The sequence below is a fragment of the Tursiops truncatus genome, chromosome 7, assembly GCF_011762595.2.
Source record: "Tursiops truncatus isolate mTurTru1 chromosome 7, mTurTru1.mat.Y, whole genome shotgun sequence".
NCBI lineage: Eukaryota > Metazoa > Chordata > Mammalia > Artiodactyla > Delphinidae > Tursiops > Tursiops truncatus.
This window is the reverse complement of record NC_047040.1, coordinates 10,040,607-10,065,991: the sequence shown is the minus strand read 5'-3', so window position 1 is coordinate 10,065,991 and position 25,385 is coordinate 10,040,607. Positions and strand designations below refer to the sequence as shown.

Below are 25,385 nucleotides of genomic sequence, written 5' to 3'. Positions count from 1 at the left end.
TTTCGTGTCTCTGCATATCCAGTTGAGGTGACTTTCTCCAGAAAGATGGCCACAAGCCAAGTGTCCCCTCATGTTTGCACTTGTCTATTTCACTGTCTTATTAGTGAGAGCAGGCTAATAACTTCTTTAACCAACATTTTGGAGGCTTAACAAAGTAAAGGTTTAGTTTTTGTGCCAGTAACTCTCCAAGGCTGAGCTTCCTGGTCAGACAGCTGTCCTCCAAGCAGCAGGTCCTCCCTCAGCCTGTGACTCCACCCTCCTCTTAGAACTTGGAGCCTCTCCATCCAGATGGCAGGAGGAGAAGGAAAATGGAGGAACATTTGCACATTTCATGGGCCAGGCTTGGACAAGGAATACATCTCTTCTGCCCACATTTCAGTGGTCAGGACTCAGTCATATGGGATATCTACCTGCCAACGAGACTGGGAAGTGTAATCTAGCCGTGTGTCCAGGAGGGAAAGGGAAAGGATTTGGTGACTCCTTTGCTCCCTTGCTCGCTAAGACATAACCCCTCTGTTTTCTGTTCTATAAAATGGGCATAGAAATTGTACCTGCTTATTATTATTCTACCTCCACTTTTGCCCAGGGTATCCAAAACTGACCGGACTCAAAACTGACTTGAATTTTAAGAAATTTATGAATGAGCAAGTTTGCCAGCTTATTTCAATTGGACTAAAAAGTTATCAGTCACCAGCTAGGACACCCCTGTTGGGGGCTGAATGTTTGTGCTCCCCAAAAATTCTTATGCTGAAATCTAGTTCCCAAAGTGATAGTATGTGGAGGTGGGGGATTTGGGAGGTAATTAGGTCATGAGGTTGGAGCCCTCATCAGTGGAATTGCCCTTATAAGAAGAGACCAGAGGGACTTCCCTGGTGGCACAGTGGTTAAGAATCCGCCTGCCAATGCAGGGGACATGGGTTCGATCCCTGGTGTGGGAAGATCCCACGTGCCGCGGAGCAACTAAGCCCGTGAGCCACAACTACTGAGCCTGCGAGCCACAACTACTGAGCCCATGCGCCACAATTACTAAAGCCAGCACGCCCTAGAGCCCATGCTCCGCGACAAGAGAAGCCACCGCAATGAGAAGCCCACGCACCCCAACGAAGAGTAGCCTCCGCTCGCCACAACTAGAGAAAGCCCGCGCGCAGCAACGAAGACCCAATGTGGCCAAAAATTTAAAAAGTTAAAAAAAGAAGAGGCCAGAAAGCTAGCTCACTCTTTGGACCAGGTGATGACACAGCAAGAAGGCAGCCACGTGCAACCAGGAAGAGAGCGCGCATCAGACACCAAATCAACCAGCCCCTTGATCTTTGATTTCTCAGCCTCCAGAACTGTAAGAAATACATTTTTATTATGGATAAACCACTCAGTTTACGGTATTTTGTTATAGCAGGGCAAGCGAAGACAACCCCTTTCTTGAGTCAAGGTGTCCAAAATGCAAAGTAAGCCGTCAGAAGGTGACATTCTGAGCAGGGGTAAGTGAGAAGGACACGCGCCAGTCTGAAGGTATGTTTTTTTTCTACACCAAGTATTTCTCACCCTGGCACTACGGAGCTTTTTGGCTGGATAGTTCTTTGTTGCAGGGCTGTACCACACATTGGAGGATGTTTGGCAACATCTCTGGCCTCTACTCACTAGATGCCATTAACACCTCCCCAGCTGTGAAGACCAAAAATGACTCCAGACATTGCCAAGTGTCCCCTGCGAAATAAACCTGCACCCCTTAGCTTTCAGAACGACTGTTCTAGATAATGAAAATGTGTAATGAACTAACACAGCCCACCATGTGGCTGGAAAACTCCTATATGCCAGAGATGGTACCTGTCTGTCTATCTGTCTGTTTTTCTCTCTCTCTCTCTCTACCTCTCAGACAGTCTGGAAAAACAGTGCCATGTACATCCTCTTTGGCCCTCCTTTCTCTAGCCTCCATACAGCTCATCTTCCTCAAACGTCACATGCCTCCTTCAGATGTGTAGTCGCCATCGATGAGATTACACCTCTCTCCTCTACAGTGAAAGCTGTCAGAGGCTCTGTCTGTGTCTCCCATTCCCCCAGGACACCAATGTTACACATTTTGTTAGGGACTAAATTACTAAACAAGCTTCCAACCACAGGTAAATGGATTGGGACTGTTATACCAGTCCCCCCGCAAATGTCACTCACTTATTCTCAACAGCTAAAGATGTTTCCAAGAAGGCAATAAGGAAACTCGACATTTACAACCTCATCGTAGGGCACTTATTCAAAGCAAAATCCAGTTTAGGAAATGCATTCCCGTAAACTTCCTCTGAAAACTCAAATAGAAAAATATTTTTAAATCTTGGTCCAAATAGTGATACTACATTGTCTCCCTTCAACTAACTGTTGCATCTCAGCAATCAGAGAAAGACTCTCTGATGTTGGTATAACCGTACAAAGTTCCAAGTGTTTCAAGTTGAAATGTGCAAAGGGACTTATTTATTACTTTCATTGCTCAAAGGAGAATCTTTGATAAGGAAAAAAATGCTCAAAGCCAAAGAATGCTTTTATTTGTATAGAGTGGACTTCCTCTAGGATGATAATGCTTGGAAAACCCAAGCTATTTAATGAATATTACATGAACACTGCAATAAAAAACTGTCAGCTTTCCTTCGTTTCAATTTATTTTTAAACTAAAAGCAACAATAATAATAATAATCACCACCATGCATTGAGTGTCTATCATCTTTCAGGTCACTCTGTTCATCATCTCTGATGCTTACAAATACCCTGTAGACAGGTATTTATATCATATTTTCAAAAGATGAACAAATTGAGGCTTAAAGAAGGCAAGCGATTTGTCTGGGAACGCACAGCTTGGTATAAATACAGAACTGAGACTTGAAGACAAGTCCCCCTGACTGCAAAGCCCTCCGTGTTTATGCTATTTCCACCAAACCATGAAGTTATGGGAAGTTCATTTGTTGAAAATTCCACGTCGGCAATCACAGGCATGCCTACACAACAAAATCTAAAGGTCACCGTGGTAAGAGATATTTTAATTCTCATTTCCTTGCCCAGAGGTTCTCCTCAACTGGATAACATGTTAGGTTCTGCATAAGTAGATTAAATCGAACCCCAGCTATTCAGAAAGTGTTCTTTCATCACTATCTTGGAAGAGTAGTTTATGCAAAGAGCATTATTAAGAAGCACATTTCTAACAACAATCTGATTTGCCTGTATCCCCCAAGTGAGTCATGGTCTCTTCCCTAAGAGTATAGGCAGAGGAAACGAAGCACAATGCTTCTCTTTCTCATCTGTCCCCTGACACTTTCGCCCCCGCCGCCCCCATGCAGTGACCTCATAAGCTAATGAGAGAGGTGGTGGCTCGGTAGAGCAGCACCCATGGCTGAGCTGTCGTGCTCGCACTCATTACAATGAAAATCTGTCCTGCTGCCCAGTGGGCTCAAGTCACCATGGCAACCTACCAGCAACATCACTCACACAAATTACAGCAAAGAAGCATGGACTAGCTCCACCCGGAAACTGAAGCAGTCACACAAAGAAGGAGATATTTTTCAAGGATACTTTGCTCTTAAGTAGCCATTGGCAATCCCGCATCTGTTCAGCTTTATCACCAAAATAAACGTCAGTTCCCTTAAAAGTCGTTAAACAAAATACACTTGAACCTTCGTTGTGACTGAAATGCGAATCGAAGCTCTGAATAACTATGTCATGAAGGGCAGGATAAGGAGTCGTCTCAATAGCTTTCGAGCCCTCAGCCCATCTGGAATGCTGCAGGCACACACGTGCCCTCGCGTTCCCAGGGTGGCAGAACTTTCCCTACCGAGTGTGCAGGTCCCAGCAATAGGTCCAGGGAGGAGAAGCCTGGAGCCACAAAGGAAAGGGACAAAGTGATGCCTGTGTGATGTTGAGGCAAGAAAAGGAAACTTGGTCCTTTTGGAAAGTTCTTGTTTTCTTCTTAAAAAAAAATACATATACGTGTATATACGTATGTATGTATGTATGTGTATATATATATATATATATATATATATATATGAAAGTCTTTAAAAATATCATCTTTAAGAAATACCACACGAGAGGCAGAAGAAAGTCCTTTTTTACTGGAGGACAGTGGAGATGAAAGGAGGACAGCAGAGATTGAATAGTCACCGTGGAATGTGGTTGAGTAAGTCAATTAGGGAACTAGTAGCTTCTCAGACAATTTCATGGGTCCATTCAAGTTGGTGACTACGAACTTAGAAGGACACCAAACTTCCCAATTCCTTTCAGTCCACTTCCTTCGTGACACTGGACTCCTGGAAGGCTTAATTCCCTCTGTGTCACAGGCACCTAGCTCAGCTTCTGGCACAAAGTAAAGGCTCATAAAAGGTAGCGGACCTCAACTAGAAATGGCACTGTCCCTAAGTCTGATGTATTAGTTTCCTGGGGCTGCCATAATGAAGTGTCACAACTGAGTGGCTTAGACAACAGAAGTTTATCGTTCCAATGGCCAGGAGAGCAGAAGTCCAAGATCAAGGTTTCAGCAGGGCCGTGCTAGGGAACGGTCCGTTCCAGGTCTCCAGCCTGGCTTCTGGAACTTCTTTGGCTTGTGGCGGGATAACTCCAGCAGTCACATGGAGTTCTTCCTGTGTGCGTGTCTGTGCCCAAACTCCCCCTTTTTATAAGGACAGCAGTCACAGTTGATAAGAGGACCTCCCCACTCTGACATAACCTCACCTCAAGTACTTACACTTAACCACGACTCTATTTCTAAATAAGGTCACATTTGGAGGTACTAGGGAAATAGGACGTCAACATATTAATTTTGAAGGGATACAATTTAACCCATAACATCTGAGCATAAATAAACCTTAAATAAATACTAGATTGTTCTACGCAAAAAAAGTATGAAAAGAGTAAAGAATCCCCTTCACACACAAAAATGACCATGGCAGCCAGACTTTAGGAGTAATTTATTTCCTATAAGACTATAGCTTAGGCAAAATATCCATTCTCTCAAAAGGCACCAATTCATGCCAGACATGAATTCCACTAATTGACCCTATTTAGCAATTAAAAACCAAGATCTCAGCATAGATCTGAATAAATCACAAAGGTCAATCAAGTAAAATTCGGTTCTTAAAGGGGCTTAATATTTTCTGAAAGAGGAAACAAAACTCGGCTTAGGTTGAAAGGAGTACGAAATATTTGTCTAACTCAGAATCAATCACTGTCAAGCAATTTCCAGGAGACAGAAGAAGGCTAGTTATAATCTAGTAATGTCATCTTGAGGTCTGGGAGCAAACCCGTTAAGCAATCTTAGAAAAAAACAATGCAGACACTGACAACTGTATTGTTCTTGGAACCAATCCTTGAGTATTAACTTCTGTGTTTCCCAGATGGTAGGCTGTTTCTCATTTATTTAATGGCACTTAGTAGGAGCATCTCCTTTTAAAGCTGCACATCCTCCTCACTTCTGGGAGAAGGAAGGCTTAAAATTGGCTACAGGAAGGGAAGGATATACTTATCACACAGAGTAAAGGGTTAGAAGATGAACACGGTCCTTTCACATCTCCAGTGACGGTCTGAGGACCACAAGCCCCCATTTCCAACTGACAACCTCAGCAAGAGGGCGTCCCCTTCACACACTGGCCCCTCTGTGCTCATGTGACAGGTAGTCACCATCCCAGAGAAATTAAGTGAACGGTCAACATTACAAAACTGACTTTCAAGCCCACAATTCAGAATAAATAAATAAACACGAGAATTCCAGCTTTTGGTCGTCATTATCACCGTATGTTTTTCTGGACTTGAACAAACCCTCTGTTTTGCTATTGGCATACATTGTTAAAACTTTGTCACAAAATGCTAGAAATTCTTAGTTTCTCTCTGATACATACCATTTTGAATTTTGTACAAATGAGCTCTAGATTCAGGTGACAAATTAATCCAAGCTCATTATGTAATTAAATGTTTGATTAGGAGCAAGAATTAACATACTACACAGAGGCATATAATTTTATGAGACAAACTAGTTAACTTCAATGAAGAGATTCATCATGGTGACAAATTACCTGACCCATCCAATTCAATATGTAATTCAAAATAATTTTTCAAGTTATCTAAAAATGTAGTTATTAAAGAGATATATCAAAATGCATGCACTACCCTGTAGAATTTTTTAAAAATTACTTGGGCAAAAGATGAGGAGATTTTAAATGTACGCTTAAAAATATACAGAGAGTAAAGCTCAAAGCTGGAATTCAGAAAAAAAGGATGAAACGTTGACAGTTCTTTTGCAGCAAACACTATGTGCCTGAATTTCTATTTTTCAACTTGGTGCTATTTGGAAATGGTGCATTTAATGCATTTTTCAGGCTTTCTGGTTATCTTGGTAAAGGGAACTGGCTGGTAGCATTCAAACTGGAGATGGATTTGTTTTAACTGCCAGATACAATCTCTATTAATCAATCCGAGGTCTTCAAGTACAATTTTGTTTGCTACTTCAGGAGCTGGATGGTATACAATTGCTCACAGCTGTTTCTAATTACACCTTGATCCAATAACTAACTAAATATTTTTTAACATTCTGGTAGTAACTACTTAAGAAGATGCACAGATCAATAATTAAAAGTAACACTTCCAGGCATCAACCTGCATAAATTAGAACCTGTCGAAAACACAAACACAATTCAGCAGGTGGCACTATTCCCTCAGCCAGAATTCTCTTCATTATGCTTGATCTGAGTACTCTCTACGTGGCAGTTACCTTTATTCCTTGCTTCCATGGAATTCCATGACCTAAATCAGTATCAACATGCTAACCTCAAATATTGATATATTGCCTGGCTTCTTCTCACGATCCAGATTTAAAAAAACAAAATGGAACAGATAGCAGGTGTAAGAGGAAAGAAACAGCTTGATTTCTCATCATCAGAGTGCTACTTCAAAGTAAATTAATTCTTTATACCCCCTAAAGACAACCCAAGTGATGACCTTTTCTACTGATACTATCCAATGAGCTAATTTAAAATATTTAAACTAACCAATGAGCAGTTTTCTCTTCTTCAGCACTATTGACATGTGGGCTGGATAGTTCTTCATTGGTGAGGAGGTAGGGGGATGACACCCTGGGCATTTTAGAATCTTTAGCCGCATCTCTAGCCTTTACCCACTAGATGCCAGTAGCACCTCCTTGGTTGTGACAGCCAAAATATATTGTCAAATGATCCTGGGGACAAAATCATCCCATCTGAAAGCCATCATTCAATGAGTGTTCTTCCTTTATACTAAAGACAGATCTCTGGCTTCACGGCCCGAAATGGAGCTATTCCACTAGCACACTTTCAATAACAATGTTTATTATCCTTTTTTATCTGATTCCAAAGGTTGATGCATATGCACTGTTGAAAATTCTGAAGACAGGAAAAGCACCAAGAGGAAAACTAAAAGCGCCAGTAATTGTCCCATACTATGACAATGATTGCTCTAATGGTATCACCTTAATTTTTTTCTTCATGAAGATGCACACAGATTATGTATAATAATTATTTGGTTTGTTAAAATCTGAGGAAAATACAGCAGTACTATTTTGTATAAAAAAAGAAACAAGTCTTTAATTTAAAAAAAAGTCTTTTTAAAAAGCATTAAATACTCAATTAAGCATGATTTTTCATGGCTGTAGATTATTCTTTACAAGAGATAAATGTGATCATTTGTTTTTTTAACGAAGCTCTTGTACTGGACTTTTTTTTTCTGATCCCAAAGGTTAATGTAAATTAATTTTACTACACTCTAGGGATAATCCCCACAAATAGGAAATTTTAGTACTAACCTATTTTAGTTCTACCTTCACGCAAAGAGAACAAAAGCGGGAAATAAAGAAGTGAAAAAATGAAGAGCGCTTCCCTGGTGGCACAGTGGTTGAGAGTCTGCCTGCCGATGCAGGGGACACGGGTTCGTGCCCCGGTCCGGAAAGATCCCACATGCCACGGAGCGGCTGGGCCCGTGAGCCATGGCCGCTGAGCCTGCGCGTCCGGAGCCTGTGCTCCGCAACGGGAGAGGCCATGACAGTGAGAGGCCCGCATACCGCAAAAAAAAAAAAAAAAAAAAAAAAATGAAGAAGCGGGGAGAAAGAGAGAGAGACTGAGAAGGGGAAAAGCAGGGGGTAGGGGAGAAAGGGGTGAAGAGGTGCAAGAGAGCACAGAGGGAAAGATGGAGGGAAGGGAAGCAGTTTCAGTGGACGCTGATTTACAAATGAATTTGCTGGCATCCTTCCCACTGTTCTTTCTTCTCAGTCTTTGAATGGTTCCTGCGGTTCATCCTCCTACAAAGATGACACTGCTCTTGTCCACCATTCAGAGAGCACACATGTTGAATTATTTTCCCTCATACACAGCATACACTCGTGAAATGGCTACGTGAGATAAAACTGAGAAGCCTTGAAAACATGATGCTAAGTGAAAGCAGCCGGACACAAAAGGCCACATATCGTATGATTCCATTTATACGAAATATGCAGAAAAGGCAAAAGGCAAATTCATACAGACAGAAGGTAGATGAGTGGTTGCCCGGGGCTGGGGTGTAAAGGATGGAGAGTAATGGCTTGACTGGTAGAGATGCCCTTTTGGGGTATGAAGATGTTCCGGAACTAGACCGTCTTGATAATTGACAACGGGGTGAACGTACTAAACGCCGCTGAATGATACACTCCAAAATGGTGAAAATGGTAAATTGCACAATATGTGTTTAAAGCAAAAGTCATGAATGAAATAAATAATACAAGAATCTTTTTATAAAAGCATTTGAGTTGAGCTGTGGGGATTTAAAAACTACATAAAAAAAAAAAGCAAGAAAAACAATAGCTATTTTATTTACCATCCACTACCTGTTACTATCTTATTTGGCCTTCACAGCAACCTTGCCAGCTGAGTATTAGTCCCATTTTACAGATTATGTAAGAGAGACTAAGAAAATTAAGTTGCTTCGGGACAGGCAACTCCTTGCCATATGCTCCAGTAATCCCATTCCTGGGCATATATCCAGACAAAGCTGTAATTCAAAAAGATACATATACCCCAATATTCATAGCAGTACTATTTACAATAGCCAAACCATGGAAACAACCTAAATGTCCATTGACAGATGAGTGGATAAAGAAGATGTGGTACCTATGTACAATCGAATACTACTCAGCCATAAAAAGAATGAAGTAATGCGTTTTGCAGCAACATGGATGGACCTAGAGATTATCATACTAAGCAAAGTACGTCAGAAAGGGAAAGACAAATACCACATGTTATCACTTATATGTGGAATCTAAAATATGACACAAATGAACTTATCTACAAAACAGAAACAAACTCACAGACATAGAGAACAGACTTGTGGTTGCCAAGGGGGAGGGGGAGTAGGGAAGGGAAGAACTGGGGGTTTGGGATGAGCAGATGCAAACTATTATATATGGAATGGATAACCAACAAGGTCCTACTATATAGCACAGGGAACTATATTCAATATCCTATAATAAACCATAATGGAAAAGGAAAAAATAAAAGGATAGGCAACTACTGCAAGGTGGAATTAGAATTTGCTTCTGACTCCAAAACTTTGTGACCAGGTTAAGTAGGTGGATAAAATCCTTGACTGTGGCCTTACACATATATTAACTTCCTGAGTTAATGAACACACCTCATCCACACAGTCATTTAAGAAAGGAGAAAGGTCCTTACCCCGTCTGTGTCCTTGCCATGTCTCATCTCAAATGAGGCACTATTTCTCAGCAGGAAAAGAAACAGGATGAAAACACAGAACATAGAATTCTAACTCCTTTTCCCACAACCATCTCATGAGCAAAGTGGAGCTTAACCTCCCACTTCTGCCAAATGAGACATAATCAATCAAATTAACTAGCTAAGTCACTGAGGCCAGGAGGGAATATCATGGGAAAAAAAATAGATGGTTTCATGCATCTATGACTGACTTCAGAAGTCATATTTTCTTTTTTTTCCAGCTTTACTGAGATGTAATTGACATATAACACGGTGTCAGTTTAAGGTGTACAGTGTGGTGATTTGATACAGGTATATATTGTGAAATGTTTACCACAATAAGGTGAGTGAACACTTCCTTCATCTCACATAATTACCATCTTGTTATTGTTGTGATGGTGAGAACGTTTAACATCTATTCTCACAGCAGTTTTCAAGTGTAAGTACAGTATTATTAACTATGATCACCATTATCCCTGGAACTTACTCACCTTACAGTGGAATGTTTGTACCCTTTGGCCAACATCTCCCCATTTCTTCCACCTTCCATCCCCTGGTAACCATCAGTCTGCTCGTTGTTGCCAAGAGTTTGATGTTTTTAGATTCCACATGTAAGTGAGATCACACAGTATTTGTCCTCCTCTGTCTGATTTGAGATCATACAGTATTTGCCTTCCTCTGTCTGATTTATTTCACTTAGCATAATGCCCTCAAGGTCCATCCATGTCATCACAAATGGAGAACTTCCTTCTTTCTGTGGCTAAATAATATTTCATTGTATGTATATATACCACATTCTATTTATTCATCTGTCGGTGAACACCTAGGTGATTTCCATATCTTGGCCGTTGTGAATAACGCTGCAGTGAACATGGGAGTGTAGATATGTCTTCGAGGTAATGAAGAAATCATAAATTTTCATGATGCTTATAGCCAAATAGCAAACAGACAGGGATGACTGACAAATCAACACACCTCATATACAGAACTTTCATTAACATTTCATTAGTTCACAGTCAGCACCTTAGTCAGTTGCCTATGTTTTGTCTTTGTTACACAGAAAAAGAAATCTAGCTGATGCTTCCAGCAGTGACTAGCTAGTTACACATATGCCAACATCTACTTCCCATGATCCGAGAGGGCTCTCCAGTGTGGTTCCTGTTGAGTTTGGTCAATCCTAAAATACACTGGCACCTCCCTCCAATCCTGATGGAACCTTCACTTTCAAAAAACGATGGTACTTGACAGCTTCAGAGTGTGAGCTGTGTGGTCTGCAAAGGTGCACCCCAATAGACTATCTTGTGAAGAGACGGCATCCTCCTTGGCGGCACCTGATACAAAAGTTCTGTATAAAAATGCTTAGGATATAATTACAGCAAAACCTAGGGCTACAGAAAGGCTAGTCTCCAGCAGGTCCAGCTTTTCAAAACAACACTGAACAGGGGTGGGAGTCAAAGGAGTGGTGCAGGGAATGAAAGCATCTCATTGAATCAAGAAGGAACTTCGGCTGCAAAGCTGCAATGAGTGTTTTTTTGGTAACTCCCAAATGTGGCAATTAAATGAATTACCGTTCAGAAAATAAAAGAAGGACACCCAGAGCAGCAAAGAAGACCCAAAGATAAGGATGGGTACATTTTAAAGCAGGAAAAGAGTAATCATGTGAAATGCAGAACTCATTATTAGACAGTAAACAACAAGCTCAATTTATGCTTGTTGATTAATGGAATAAGGTCTGAAGAGCAGGCAGCAGATGTGGTTAGTAGTTTCTAAGATGGCCCCAACAATCCTCACTTCCCAGTATTCACGTCCTTGGATAATCCTCTCCCCTTGAGTGTGGACCGGATCTTGTTGTGACTGGCTTCTAAGATGCCACTTCCAAGTTTAAGTTACAAAAAGACTCTGTCTTGTGTCCTGCTTATCCGCCCCCCCCCCCCCCCACTGCTCTCTCACTTGCTTATTCTGATGGAAGCCAGCCGCCATGTTGGAGAGCTGCCCCATGGAGAGGCTCTCGTGGCAAGGAAATGAGGTCTCTGGCAGATGTCCTCAGTCCAGCCACCTGTAAGGAGCCGAATCCTGCCAGCAACCACCTGAGTGAGCTTGGAAGTGGAACCTCTCTCAGTCGAGCTTTGAGACGAAACTGCAAGCCCAGCCAACAGCTCCATCAATGACAGCCACAGGAGAGACCCTGAGGCAGAGGCAGCCAGCCAAGCTGCGCTCAGATTCCTGAACCTCAGAAACTGTGAGATAATAAATGTTTGCTGCTTTAAGCAACTCATTTGGGGGTAATTTTTATGCAGCAATGGATAACTAATATAACAGAGTTTTCTGATATTTCACTGGTTAATAGAGAACCATTTCATAAAGTTAATATTCCTCCCTCTTGGACTTGGCCCCCTAACCTATTTCCTACATATGAAAATAGCTTCTTTGGCCTCTTTATGTGAATTAAGGATAACGGATTATTTACCCTCCACTAAAAAATCAACTAAGGATTGGCGCTTCCTCTTTGATTCCAATCTACTGGCTGGTTATTCTGAACATCAGGGGCATAAATTGACTAAGGAAATTATTAGTACTGTTTGACCCCTGAGAAAATTTAGATAACTATTTGCTCAAAATTCTCAGCTCTACCTTAACCTAAAACTACACACTGCAGTGATGCAAAACATTAAGTAGAAGCTTCATACACCCTATGCCAGATCTCATCACGTACCTTTTTGGTAAACATGTTTTTCTTAGAGAAATGAGCCATAAACTGAAGTCTATGCAGCAGAAAACTTCAACTCCCTTAAGACAAATGGCTCTCTCCTACCACTAAGCTCTGCTTGTAACAGTGAAGGAAAAATGCAAGCGGAAGATGAGGGATTTTTTTTTTTTTTACATTTAAGAGCTTTAATAAATTAAGTTCATGATCCTTTTTCTTTAATCACAAACCTTTGTGTATGTCATCAATTTCAAGTAAAGTAAACTGCATGAGGCAATGCCCTTTTCTGATTCCTCATAAGTAGTTGTTCTATTTAATACATTTGGGGAAGTCCCAGGAACAAAAGCATAGAGAAAATGAAATGATTTCTGTCAGACATGCCATGCATATTTGTATGGGTAAGTAGGTGACATATGTACTTTAATAAAAAGAACCAGGGGCCCTGAGAGTGGAAAATAAAGCATCATCATTTATCCTTTTATCATTCTTTATGAGACAACATATTTAAGTTAATTTCTAACAGTAAAGATGATATTTATCTCTTACCAGAGGACTGAATTTCAAATCAAGGACACTAAATTCAGTCTGATGTTTCCAATTAGATGTTAATGGCTTAAATATATTATGTCCCGAATGGAGGCAGAGAAATGAACAAAGGCTTGAACTCAAAACACTGTAAAGTAAGTCAGTCCTCAAGCGCTGAAAGACACAAATAAACAAAATAACAATAAAGACACATACACACTTCTACGCGGGGATGAAGAGAATAGGTGGATTTAGGTCGAATGCATCTGCATCAATTACACAGGTAACTGAATCTCCATAAACCAGCACCAAGAGTTATGCTTTCTATAAATGATGCACTTTGCTTAGCTAATTTATAAATATACACACATCAAGGCCATTGAAAACTGCATGGAACGGGCCTTCCATTGTTCTGTTTGAAAAACTGGAAGAAAGCAAAAGACAGACTTTGATGGATCACAGGGAAACGCATCAGCCTTCCTCTGCGTAAGGCAGGCAAAGCTTTTCCTTTGTGCAGAAGAGGCACGGGTCTCCCTCCCACTGCACCTTGCAGAACACACCGGACCTTCAGCCGGTAGAAATGAGAAATGAAACGACGTGCCTGGAGAAAGGCAAACAAGTTCTTGGAAACGTAGAGGACAACGACAGCAAATGGCCTTTTGCTTCCATTGTCAAATCACAGCAGAAAGCAGCCCCCACCCCACGCACCTCCACGTTTCTCCTGGACCCTCAGAAGGAGGCAGGAAACAGTGGTGATGGTCACGTCACATGTGCGAAGACTAGAGCAACAAGTTGTCTTCTGAAAAAGCCTCAGCACTTATAAAAATTTATTAGACATATTTTAGCTTTATTGAGGTTTAACTGACAAATGAAAATTGTATATTTTAAGGTGTACAACTGTGATGCTTTGATAGATGCATACAATGTGAAATGATCACCACAGCAATGCTAATTAACATATTCATCACCTCACACAAGTTGTCTTTTTGTGGGTGATAAGAACACTTAAGATCTACCCTCTAAGCAAATTTCAAGTACACAATACAATATTGTTAACTATAGTTGACTACGCTGTACCGTAGATCTCCAGAACTTATTCATCTTGCAAAAGTGAAACTTTGCACCCTCTGACCAACATTTCCTCATTTCCCCCACTACCCACCCCCTCGGACCCTGTCAACCACCATTCTACTCTTTGCTTTGACGAGTCTGACTATTTTAGATTTTACTTATAAGTGAGAACAGGCAGTATTTGTCTTTGTGCCTGGCTTTTATCACTTAGCATAATGTCCTCCAGGCTCGCCCACGTTGTCCCACATTTCTCCGGATTTCTCATGCAGTTTTTCTCCCCTATCTGTCCATCACTAAAGTCCAACCGAAACGCCTGCTCTTCAAAATGGGTTCCAAGAGCCTCTTTCTTGCAGAGTTACCTGCATACCAACTCCGCATTCTCCAAAATACTCATTTGACTATTGGGTGATCATTGAATCAAAACTGGAGCAGAAACAAGACACCCTGTGGCCTAAGATCTAATGTTCTACACCGTCATCTTGCTATTTGCTATAGACGTATTTTTGTTGTTTCACTGTGTCCGTTTCCCCTTTCCACAGTCCTAACGTATCTGATTTCCCTTTGGAAGTTCAGGTAACCTGAGTAAGCTCCACCACAGAAGAAAATCCCCAGGCTGGTACCTTCCACCCCTGGACCAAGGTGATTTGCTCGGGCTGGGAAGGTAGTGTGAATCCATCTAATCAGAGGCCCTCGGTGCTTTTTCTGGACAGGTGAGATCCAGGGTATAGGAGGAGGGAAGGAAGCAGGAAAGGGGACAGTGGGAAAAGGGAAGAAATGGGTAGGAGCAAAAAGGGACTAAAGGAAAGGGTGGAATAAAGAGAAAAGAGAAAAAGAAGGGCAAGAAAAAGAGGCAGAAGGAAAAAAGAGCTTCCTTATACCAAACGCTCCTTCACAATACACGAATTCTTAATCTTGCTTCCACATCACTGTCAAGGCACTTAACCTACCTTTATTCGCACTTAAAGAAAACAGGATACAACGTCTCAAATACCACCTTATTCACAGCCACAGCACAATCACTAGCTAATGAGTCAAATACTGAAGCCTAAAGACAAACCACTATGAATTCATGAGTGAGGTGAAGAATCCATCACCTATCCTACAGATACAGTGAAAACGACACTCTGCTTCTTTCACAGAATCCTACATTTTCCATATTTCAGATAGTGCTGATCTTAGCATCCTTCTATTCCAGAAACCTGTGTTTTGATCTATGGAACAAGAAGAACGAAAAACTCCCAAGTCTAAACACTCAGGCACTGAGAAAGTCTCTTCTGCTTGCTGCAAAGACATCTCGACCCACAAATGTGGAGTCTGCCCTAGTTCATGAACCATCTTGGCTATGCTAACTGGCTGCTAGCTGTCAATAAATTTCAGAGTTTGGCCAAAGCTAGATGAACTGCATTTCCTTTGATGTCTTTAACATCCACATGAGTGATTATGATTTCTTTTCTTATCTCTCCGGTGATACAGTAAGGAGGAGCAGTGTTACCGGATTGGCCCAGAAATGAAGAAGATGAAACAGTAAGGCTGATTTCCCATCTCTTTTTTAAGAATGTCACTCAGCCTGATGGGTCTAGGTTTTCTCACCTGCTGCATGGCCCTAGAAGGCATTTGGTCTAAATCTAAATATCTGACACCAGCCTATCACTTTTTCCTCCTGAAACAACAGCAAGTATCAATGAACAATCCTGGCATGCTCTTCTGCAAAGCCAAGAAGCAGCCTCAAGGTCTTTACCACCGTACTCCAGGTCCTTTGTCTCCGAAGTACACCCCGGGAGGTATGCAATAGAACCCCTTAGGTTAGGGATGGTGTACCTTAGAATTTCTATTTACAGTTATTTTTACCTTCAAAAATGTTAAATAAATCCAATATAATTCATGCTTAATATACAGACTGACACTGGCACCCTCAGCCAGTCCATATGTCAGATAACTAGTGTCACACACAGAACAAGAAGTCTCCAAGGGTGTGGTTCTGCTGTGGAAAAGGAGTTGACGGGGCCGCCCCACTCTTGTGATCACTGAGAACATTACCCCATTCACATTTGCTCATCTCCATGAATTTATGGGTTTCATAGTCTGATTTTAACAAAGCCCAGCTGAAATCCCTGCTAATAAACAACAGACTTAAGATAATAAAAAGAATTCACACACAACCAGACGACAACAACAACAAAAACGGCAGAGCCGTTACATCTCCTTCTGTCATGTGATCTTTTCTACCTCATTCTAGGGTGAAAACTGATGATCTGATTAGATCTGAAAGGTTAGCCAAAGAATACTGAAGTCATCAAAGCCATGTGAAATTTGGTTTTACATCTACTGTAATTAAAGAACTTGCCTAAGCTGATGATAATATGAAGCCATTGCAATTAAACAGACATATACATAATATCATTTATTTCAGATTTAGCTCATTCTTCTAAGATTTCCATTTTATGTATTTTTAAATATACATAAATGTATCAGTAACCATTAATATATAGATTTATCCTATATATTAATAAATTTATAGTTATCAGTAGTGAATGTTTATTTTGTTTAAAAGGAAGCAAAAGGAAAAATGCATAAAGTCCCTAGTAGGGATTTTAGTGACAGATAAACTAATTCATTTCATGAATGAATAAACTAATTTTTTCTTTGTCCTAAGGGGACTCTAGATTCCCTTCCTTTGACTCTCTTTCTCAGAATGACTCCAGTATACACATGGCAGAATGAGTTACCTCCCTCCCTGCTCTTCCTCTCTTCTGAGGGGTGACCCTTGCTAAGAAGGACAAATGAAATCCAGAGTCTGTTGGCATAGCTATGAATAAACCAGGTTTTTGCTATAGAAAAGAGTCAATTTTTGTCCTCAAGATAAAAGTTTGTTTGGTGGCAAATTTATGCTGAGGGCCCTGAAAGCCCCTGTAGGTCTCCCCAACCCCCAAATGCTCCCGGTCAGCCAGACCCAGTAGAGGATGGGGCTGTGAGGGAGGGGTGAGGACTGAAAGGACTTTAGGACACCTTTAGAATGAGAATAAGGAAGAGAGAACAAAGAAGGGACTTTTGGACACAAGCAAGGTGAGCTCTGAATGAACTGGTGAGCTATTCAAGGAGAAAAGTAAACATTTGTTTTGCATCATCCCATGAATAGACTAATAGTAAGATGTCTCTGTGATCATGGACAGCACCTTCCCTGCCCTAGCAAATATTATAGGCACAGCTAGATGGTGACAAATGAGAATTTTAACACTGCTCATAAGTGTCACAAAAACAAGTTTTAAAGAGAATGGATTCATCCATCAATGGTGTGGGGGGAAAACCTAATTTCAGTAGGATCATTAGCTCACAAGGTAGCTTTCCTGTTTCCCAGGATGATGAAACCTCATTTATCCCCATTACTTCCTGAGTAAATTATTTTATAATTCCCGGATTTGGCTTATGAAGATGACTGGTGACTCATAAACGCCAATCTAACTAATGTCTCACTCGGAGAACTCAGTATGCACAGAAGCCCAGACATCATTTCTCCTGCCAAAAAATGAATGTATAATATTTTCAGTAAAAACAAAGAAATGAACAGCCAGCACACCAAGGAACACATCTGCCCCTGTTGTCACAGTGGTTTTTATAATTACTTGCTGGTAGTCAGGAATTGAAATACACAAAGATGTAATAAGAAATAGCTGTTCCTATTTAAGAGCACGATTAATGACCTTTTTATGATCTGGGTAATTTATTGCCACTTTAACATCTATATCTCATTTGCCACCATTTTGTCTATAGTTCATTGACCTTTCCATTCAAACCAAGGAGAGCTGTATTTGAATAACAATGGTACTTTATTTATACAGCTCTACTCTTAGGAAAAGTTCAAAGTACTTTATAAATATCTCTTTAAACTTGAAAGTAAGTTAAGCATCACCATTTCTATCTCAGATAAAAATATAAAACAAGGAAGTTTAAACAGCTAAAATTAGCAATTTAGAGAGGGTTTAACAATTCAGAGAGGATTTCTGGATAAAGATGGTAAGTTGACCTTAAATATTTATGTCCTCTGCAAACTCCACTAAATTGATCATAACGGACATTTTTAAGTCATACGCACAAAAGGACAAAATGAATGGGAGAGAACAGAGTAACATACTAGGGGTCCAACGAAGATTTGAAAGCTTGAGAAAACCCAGTGAGTCTATACAAATAAGCCACATCCTCCAAAGCAAGTTTTATAAAGCTGGTATTCTTATCTGATCCATCTATATTGTTTCATATTTGTCAAATGGTTTCAAAAATAGGAGGGGAAGGAGAAATTCTACTCAAGAGTCCCTAAAATACCAAGAAATAAGAGTCTCCAAATTGAAAAGATCCACTACTTTCCAATTAAATGAATTGGGGCAAGGGTGAAAAATTCACACCAAGACACAGAAGACACAGAAATCAATGGGCAGTGCCTTCACAATTTAAGAAATTATATCTAACTTATATTTCTATACCCAGCCAAACTTTCCAAAAGGTGAGAATAGAATGAAGAAATTTTCAGGCACACAAGGCACACAATTTTTATTTCTTAATATGTGTTCCAGCAAAATAGGAGAATAAACTTTTTTAAAAAAGAGGAAGAAATCAGAGGAGTATCCACCACAGGAGAGAGAAATTCCAGAGTTATAACAGTGAAGACTGCCTAGAAACAAATAGTCTAGTCTGGTGCAGAAGCACCAGAGAGAATCCCAGGAGAAGATTAAAAAGACTCACAGAATTTCTATAATTGACTAGTTGAGTAACATATTTATTGACAGGTATATGCCAAATCTGACACAGTACTGAGGAACAAACTATACTAACTCTAAACTTAAATTATTAATTCAAAGAAAAGTGAACAACAAAAAAATACAATCAGGGTGTAATGATGGACCCGTTAGTTATTACACACATATTGAATAAACTAAAATTTCAGAAGTAACTATATTAGGAAGATGGAGGAAGGAAAGTGGGTAGGGTTATTACATACCTAAATCTTTATCTACCAAAATACACAGAAGATTTCTAAAATAGGTGAAAACATAGTACTTAAAATATGAAAGTAGGGAGAGGACCTTCAAGATGGCAGAGGAGTAAGACATGGAGATCACCTTCCTCCCCACAAATACATCAAAAATACATCTACATGTGGAACAACTCCTACAGAACATCTACTGAACGCTGGCAGAAGACCTCAGACATCCCAAAAGGGTCTTGGTGCTCCGACCAGGTGTCAGGCCTGGGCCTCTCAGGTGGCAGAGCTGAGTTCAGGACATTGGTCCACCAGAGACCTCCTGACCCCATGTAATATCAATTGGTGAGAGCTCTCCCAGAGATCTCCATCTCAACGCTAAGACCCAGCTCCACTCAATGACCAGCAAGCTCCAGTGCTGGACACACCATGCTAAACTAGCAAGACAGGAACACAACTACAGCCATTAGAAGAGAGGCTGCCTAAAATCATAAGTTCACAGACACCCCAAAACACACCACCGGACATGGTCCTGCCCACCAGAAAGACAAGATCCAGCTGAATCCACCAGAACACAGGCACCAGCCCCCCCCACCAGGTAGCCTACCCAGCCCACTGAACCAACCTTACCCACTGGGGGCAGACACCAAAAACAATGGGACCTACGAACCAGCAGCCTACAAAAAGGAGACCCCAAACAGAGTAGGTTAAGCAAAATGAGAAGACAGAGAAATATGCAGCACATGAAGGAGCAAAGTAAAAACCCACCAGACCAAACAAATGAAGAGGAAATAGGCAGTCTACCTGAAAAAGAATTCAGAGTAATGATAGTAAAGATGATCCAAAATCTTGGAAACAGAATGGAGAAAATACAAGAAACGTTTAACAAGGACCTAGAAGAACTAAAGACCAAACAAACAATGATGAACAATACAATAAAAGAAATTTAAAATTCTCTAGAAGGAATCAATAGCAGAAAAATTGAGGCAGAAGAACAGATAAGTGACCTGGAAGATAAAATAGCAGAAATAACTGCCACAGAGCAGAATAAAGAAAAAAATATGAAAAGAATTGAGGACAGTCTCACAGACCTCTGGGACAATGTTAAGTGCACCAACATTAGAATTATAGGGGTCCCAGAAGAAGAAGAGAAAAAGAAAGGGACTGAAAAACTATCTGAAGAGATTATACTTGAAAACTTCCCTAATATGGGAAAGGAAATAGTCAATCAAGTCCAGGAAGTGCAGAGATTCCTATACAGGATAAATCCAAAGAGAAACATGCCAAGACATATTAATCAAACTATCAAAAATTAAATACAAAGAAAAAATATTAAAAGCAGCAAGGGAAAAGCAACAAATAACATACAAGGCAATCCCCATAAAGTTAACAGCTGATCTTTCAGCAGAAACTCTGCAAGCCAGAAGGGAATGGCAGGACATACATAAAAGTGATGAAAGGGAAAAACCTACAATCAAGATTACTATATCCAGCAAGGATCTCATTCAGATTCGACAGAGAAATTAAAACCTTTACACACAAGCAAAACCTAAGAGAATTCAGCACCACCAAACCAGCTTTACAGAAATGCTAAAGGAACTTCTCTAGGCAGGAAGCACAAGAGAAGAACAAGAACTGCAATAATAAACCCTAAACAATTAAGAAAATGGTAATAGGAACATACATATCAATAATTACCTTAAATATAAATGGATTAAATACTCCAACCGAAAGACACAGACTGGTTGAATGGATACAAAAACAAGACCCATGTATATGCTGTCTACAAGACAGCCACTTCAGTCATAGGGACACATACAGACTGAAAGTGAAGAGATGGAAAAAGATATTCCATGCAAATGGAAATCAAAAGAAAGTTGGAGCAGCAACTCTAATATCAGACAACATGGACTTTAAAATAAAGACTATTACAAGAGACAAAGAAGGACACGACATAGTGATCAAGGGATCAATCCAAGAAGATATAACAATTGTAAATATTTATGCACCCAACAAAGGAGTACCTCAACACATAAGGCAAATGCTAACAGCCATAAAAGGGGAAAACAACAGTAACACAATGCTAGTAGGGGACTTTAACAACCCATTTTCACCAATGGACAGATCATCCAAAATGGAAATAAATAAGGAAACACAAGCTTTAAATGACACATTAAACAAGATGGATTTAATTGATATTTATAAGACATTTCATCCAAAAACAACAGAAAAAACTTTCTTCTCAAGTGCTCATGGAACTTTCTCCAGAATAGATGATGACTTGGGTCACAAATCAAGCCTTGGTAAATGGAAGAAAATTGAAATTGTTTCAAGCATTTTTTCTGACCACAACACTATGCGACTAGATATCAATTACTGGAAAGAAATTGTAAAAAATACAAACATATGGAGACTAAACAATATACTACTAAATAACCAAGAGATCACCGAGGAAATCAAAGAGGAAATCAGAAAATACATAGAAATAAATGACAATGAAAACACAATGACCCAAAACCTATGGGATACAGCAAAAGCAGTTCTAACACGGAAGTTTATAACAATACAATCCTACCTCAAGAAACGAGAAAAATCTCAAATAAACAACCTAACCTTAATAACCTAAAGCAATTAGAGAAGGAAGGACAAAAAAAAAAGCCAAAGATAACAGAAGGAAAGAAATCGTAAAGATCAGATCAGAAAGAAATGAAAAAGAAATGAAGGAAACAGTAGCAAAGATCAATAAAACTAAAAGCTGGTTCTTTGAGAAGATAAACAAAATTGATAAACCATTAGCCAGACTCATCATGATAAAAACAGAAGACTCAAATCAACAGAATTAGAAATGAAAAAGGAGAAGTAACAACTGACATTGCAGAAATGCAAAGGATCATGAAAGATTACCACAAGCAACTATATGCCAGTAAAATGGACAACCTGGAGAAATGGACAAATTCTTAGAGAAGCACAACCTTCCAAGACTGAACCAGAAAGAAATAGAAAATATAAACAGATCAATCACAAGCACTGAAATTGAAACTGTGATTAAAAATCTTCCAAAAAACAAAAGTCGAGGACCAGATGGCTTCACAGGCAAATTCTATCAAACATTTAGAGAAGAGCTAACACCAATCCTTTTCAAAATCTTCCAAAATATAGCAGAGGGAGGAACACTCCCAAACCCATTCTACAAGGCTAGTATCACCCTGATACCAAAAGGAGAAAAAGGTATCACAAAAAGGAAAACTACAGGTCAATGTCTCTGATGAATATCTATGTAAAATACTTAACAAAATACTAGCAAACAGAATCCAACAGCACATTAATAGGATCATAAACCATGATCAAGTGGGGTTTATCCCAGGATTGCAAGGACTGTTCAATATATGCAAATCAATCAATGTGATAAATCATGTTAACAAACTGAAGGATAAAAACCATATGATAATCTCAATAGATGCAGAAAGAGCTTTTGACAAAATTCAACACCTATTTATAATGAAAACTCTCCAGAAAGTAGGCACTGAGGGAACCTACCTCAACATAGGCCATATATGACAAACCCACAGCTAAAATCGTTCTCAAAGTTGAAAAACTGAAAGCATTTTCTCTAAGATCAGGAAAAAGACAAGGTTGCCCACTCTCACCACTATTACTCAACATAGTTTGGGAAGTTTTAGCCACAGCAATCAGAGAAGAAAAAGAAATAAAAGGAATCCAAATTGGAAAAGAAGAAGTAAAGCTGTGACTGGTTGCAGATGACATGATACTACACATAGAGAATCCTAAACATGCTAGCAGAAAACTACTAGAGCTAGTCATTGAATTTGGTAAAATAACAGGATACAAAATTAATGCACAGAAATCTCTTGCATTCCTATACACTAATGATGAACAATCTGAAAGAGAAATTAAGGAAACACTTGCAACAAAAAGAATAAAATACCTAGGAATAAACCTACCTAAGGAGACAAAAGACCTGTATGCAGAAAACAATAAGACACTGATGAAAGAAATTAAAGATGATACAAACAGATGGAGAGACATACCATGTTCTTGGATTGGAAGAATTAACATTGTGAAAATGACTCTAACACCCAAAGCAATCTACACATTCAATGCAATCCCTGTCAAACTACCAATGGCATTTTTCACAGAACTAGAACAAAAACTTTCACAATATGTATGGAAACACAAAAGACCCCAAATAGCCAAAGCAATCTTGAGACAGAAAAACGGAGCTGAAGGAATCAGGCTCCCTGACTTCAGACTATACTACAGAGCTACAGTAATCAAGACAGTATGGTTCTGGCACAAAAACAGAAATATAGATCAACGGAACAGGACAGAAAACCCAGTAAAAGAATAAAATTAGAACACTTCCTAACACCATGCAGAAAAATAAACTCAAAATGGATTAAAGACCTAACGGTAAGACTGGACACTATAAAACTCATAGAGGAAAACATAGGAAGAACACTCTTTGACATAAATCACAGCAAGATATTTTTTGATCCACCTCCTAGAGTAATGGAAATAAAAACAAAAATAAACAAATAGGACTTAATGAAACTTAAAAGCTTTTGCACAGCAAAGGAAACCATAAACAAGACGAAAAGGCAACCCTCAGAATGGGAGAAAATATTTGCAAATGAATCACTGGACAAAGGATTAATCTCCAAAATATATAACCAGCCCATGTAGCTCAATATTAAAAGAAAAAACAACCCAATCCCAAAATGGGCGGAAGACCTAAATACACATTTCTCCAAAGAAGATATACAGATGGCCAAGAAGCACATGAAAAGCTGCTCAACATCACTAATCATCAGAGAAATGCAAGTCAAAACTACAATGAGGTATCACCTCACACCAGTCAGAATGGCCATCATCAAAAAATCTAGAAACAATAAATGCTGGAGAGGGTGTGGAAAAAGGGAACCCTCTTGCACTGTTGGTGGGAATATATATTGATACAGCCACTATGGAGAATAGTATGGAGGTTCCTTAAAAAACTAAAAATAAAACTACCATATGACCCAGCAATCCCACTACTGGACATATACCCTGAGAAAGCCATAATTCAAAAAGAGTCATGTACCACAATGTTCATTGCAGCACTATTTACAATAGTCAGGACATGGAAGCAACCTAAGTGTCCTTTGACAGATGAATGGATTAAGAAGATGTGGCACATATATAGAATGGAATATTACTCAGCCATAAAAAGAAATGAAACCGGGTTATCTGTAGTGAGGTGGATGGACCTAGAGTCTGTCATACAGAGTGAAGTAAGTCAGAAAGAAAAAAACAAATACCAGATGTTAACACATATATATAGAATCTAAAAAGGAAAAAAAAAATGGTTCTGAAGAACCTTGGGGCAGGACAGGAATAAAGCTGCAGATGTAGAGAATGGACTTGAGGACACGGTGAGGGGGAAGGTTAAGCTGGGACAGAGTGGCACTGACATATATACACTACCAAATGTAAAATAGATAGCTAGTGGGAAGCAGCCGCATAGCACAGGGAGATCAGCTACATGCTTTGTGACCACCTAGAGGGGTGGGATACGGAGGGTGGGAGGGAGACGTAAGAGGGATGGGATATGGGGATATATGTATACATATACCTGATTTACTTTGTTACACAGCAGAAACCAACACAACATTGTAAAGCAATTTTACTCCAATAAAGATGTTAACAAAATAAAATAAAATATGAAAGTCAATATAAGAAGAAACTGTTGATATAATTTCCCTTTCAACCAGGGCTAGGGTGTGAGGGAGAGATATAGTTTATGTTTCATTTTTCATTATTATTTAAAGCTTTTATTCATGCAGATATTGCTTTGATTTAAAAAATTTGAGGCTAAAAAATCTTCTGCAAAAATAAGTTCAGGATTGTATGAGATTATTATCACAGTCTATATTGTCTAATGCGTCCTTATTTAATGCTCATTTTTCCATTTAACAAAGAATGAATTAAACTAGCCCTAGAGTATCAGTCAAAGTGTTGCTGTAACATTTCACTTCCTCATTACAGGTGCCTCTAATGTAAAATGTAAATAGAACACTGGGAAAAACATGATATAACAAAGAATGATAAGTAGAAAATATATATAATTTAAAACGTCTTTTAAACATTAACTAATTGTATTCAAGCATTATATTTACATAAAGCAGATTTTAGTTTGCAAGTTATAATAACCTTGTAACCATCTCTAACAAGTAGTACAATCTCTGCTGCAAACAAACCATAAAGCATATTATTAATGAGTTTTTGCCAACTTAATTGGTTTTCTGTGTGGTGTTTCTGTTGGTTGCCTAACAGATGAAGTCTACCACAGAGGAACTATATTTTATCCACAGAATTAATC

At 39.4% G+C, this 25,385-nt stretch overlaps 1 protein-coding gene across 2 annotated transcripts in view; it reads right to left on the bottom strand.

Annotated features, from left to right (window-relative positions):
- The window catches only part of PID1 (phosphotyrosine interaction domain containing 1), a 256,584-nt gene that overhangs the window by 99,861 nt on the left and 131,338 nt on the right, over positions 1-25,385 (bottom strand). The window contains exon 3 of one of the 2 annotated variants that reach the window (XM_073807177.1): positions 12,985-13,137. The exons of the other annotated variant lie outside the window; for it this stretch is intronic. Coding sequence (XP_073663278.1) covers positions 12,985-13,137 — 153 coding nt within the window. The remainder of the gene's footprint in view (positions 1-12,984; positions 13,138-25,385) is intronic. 2 annotated transcript variants of the gene reach the window in all.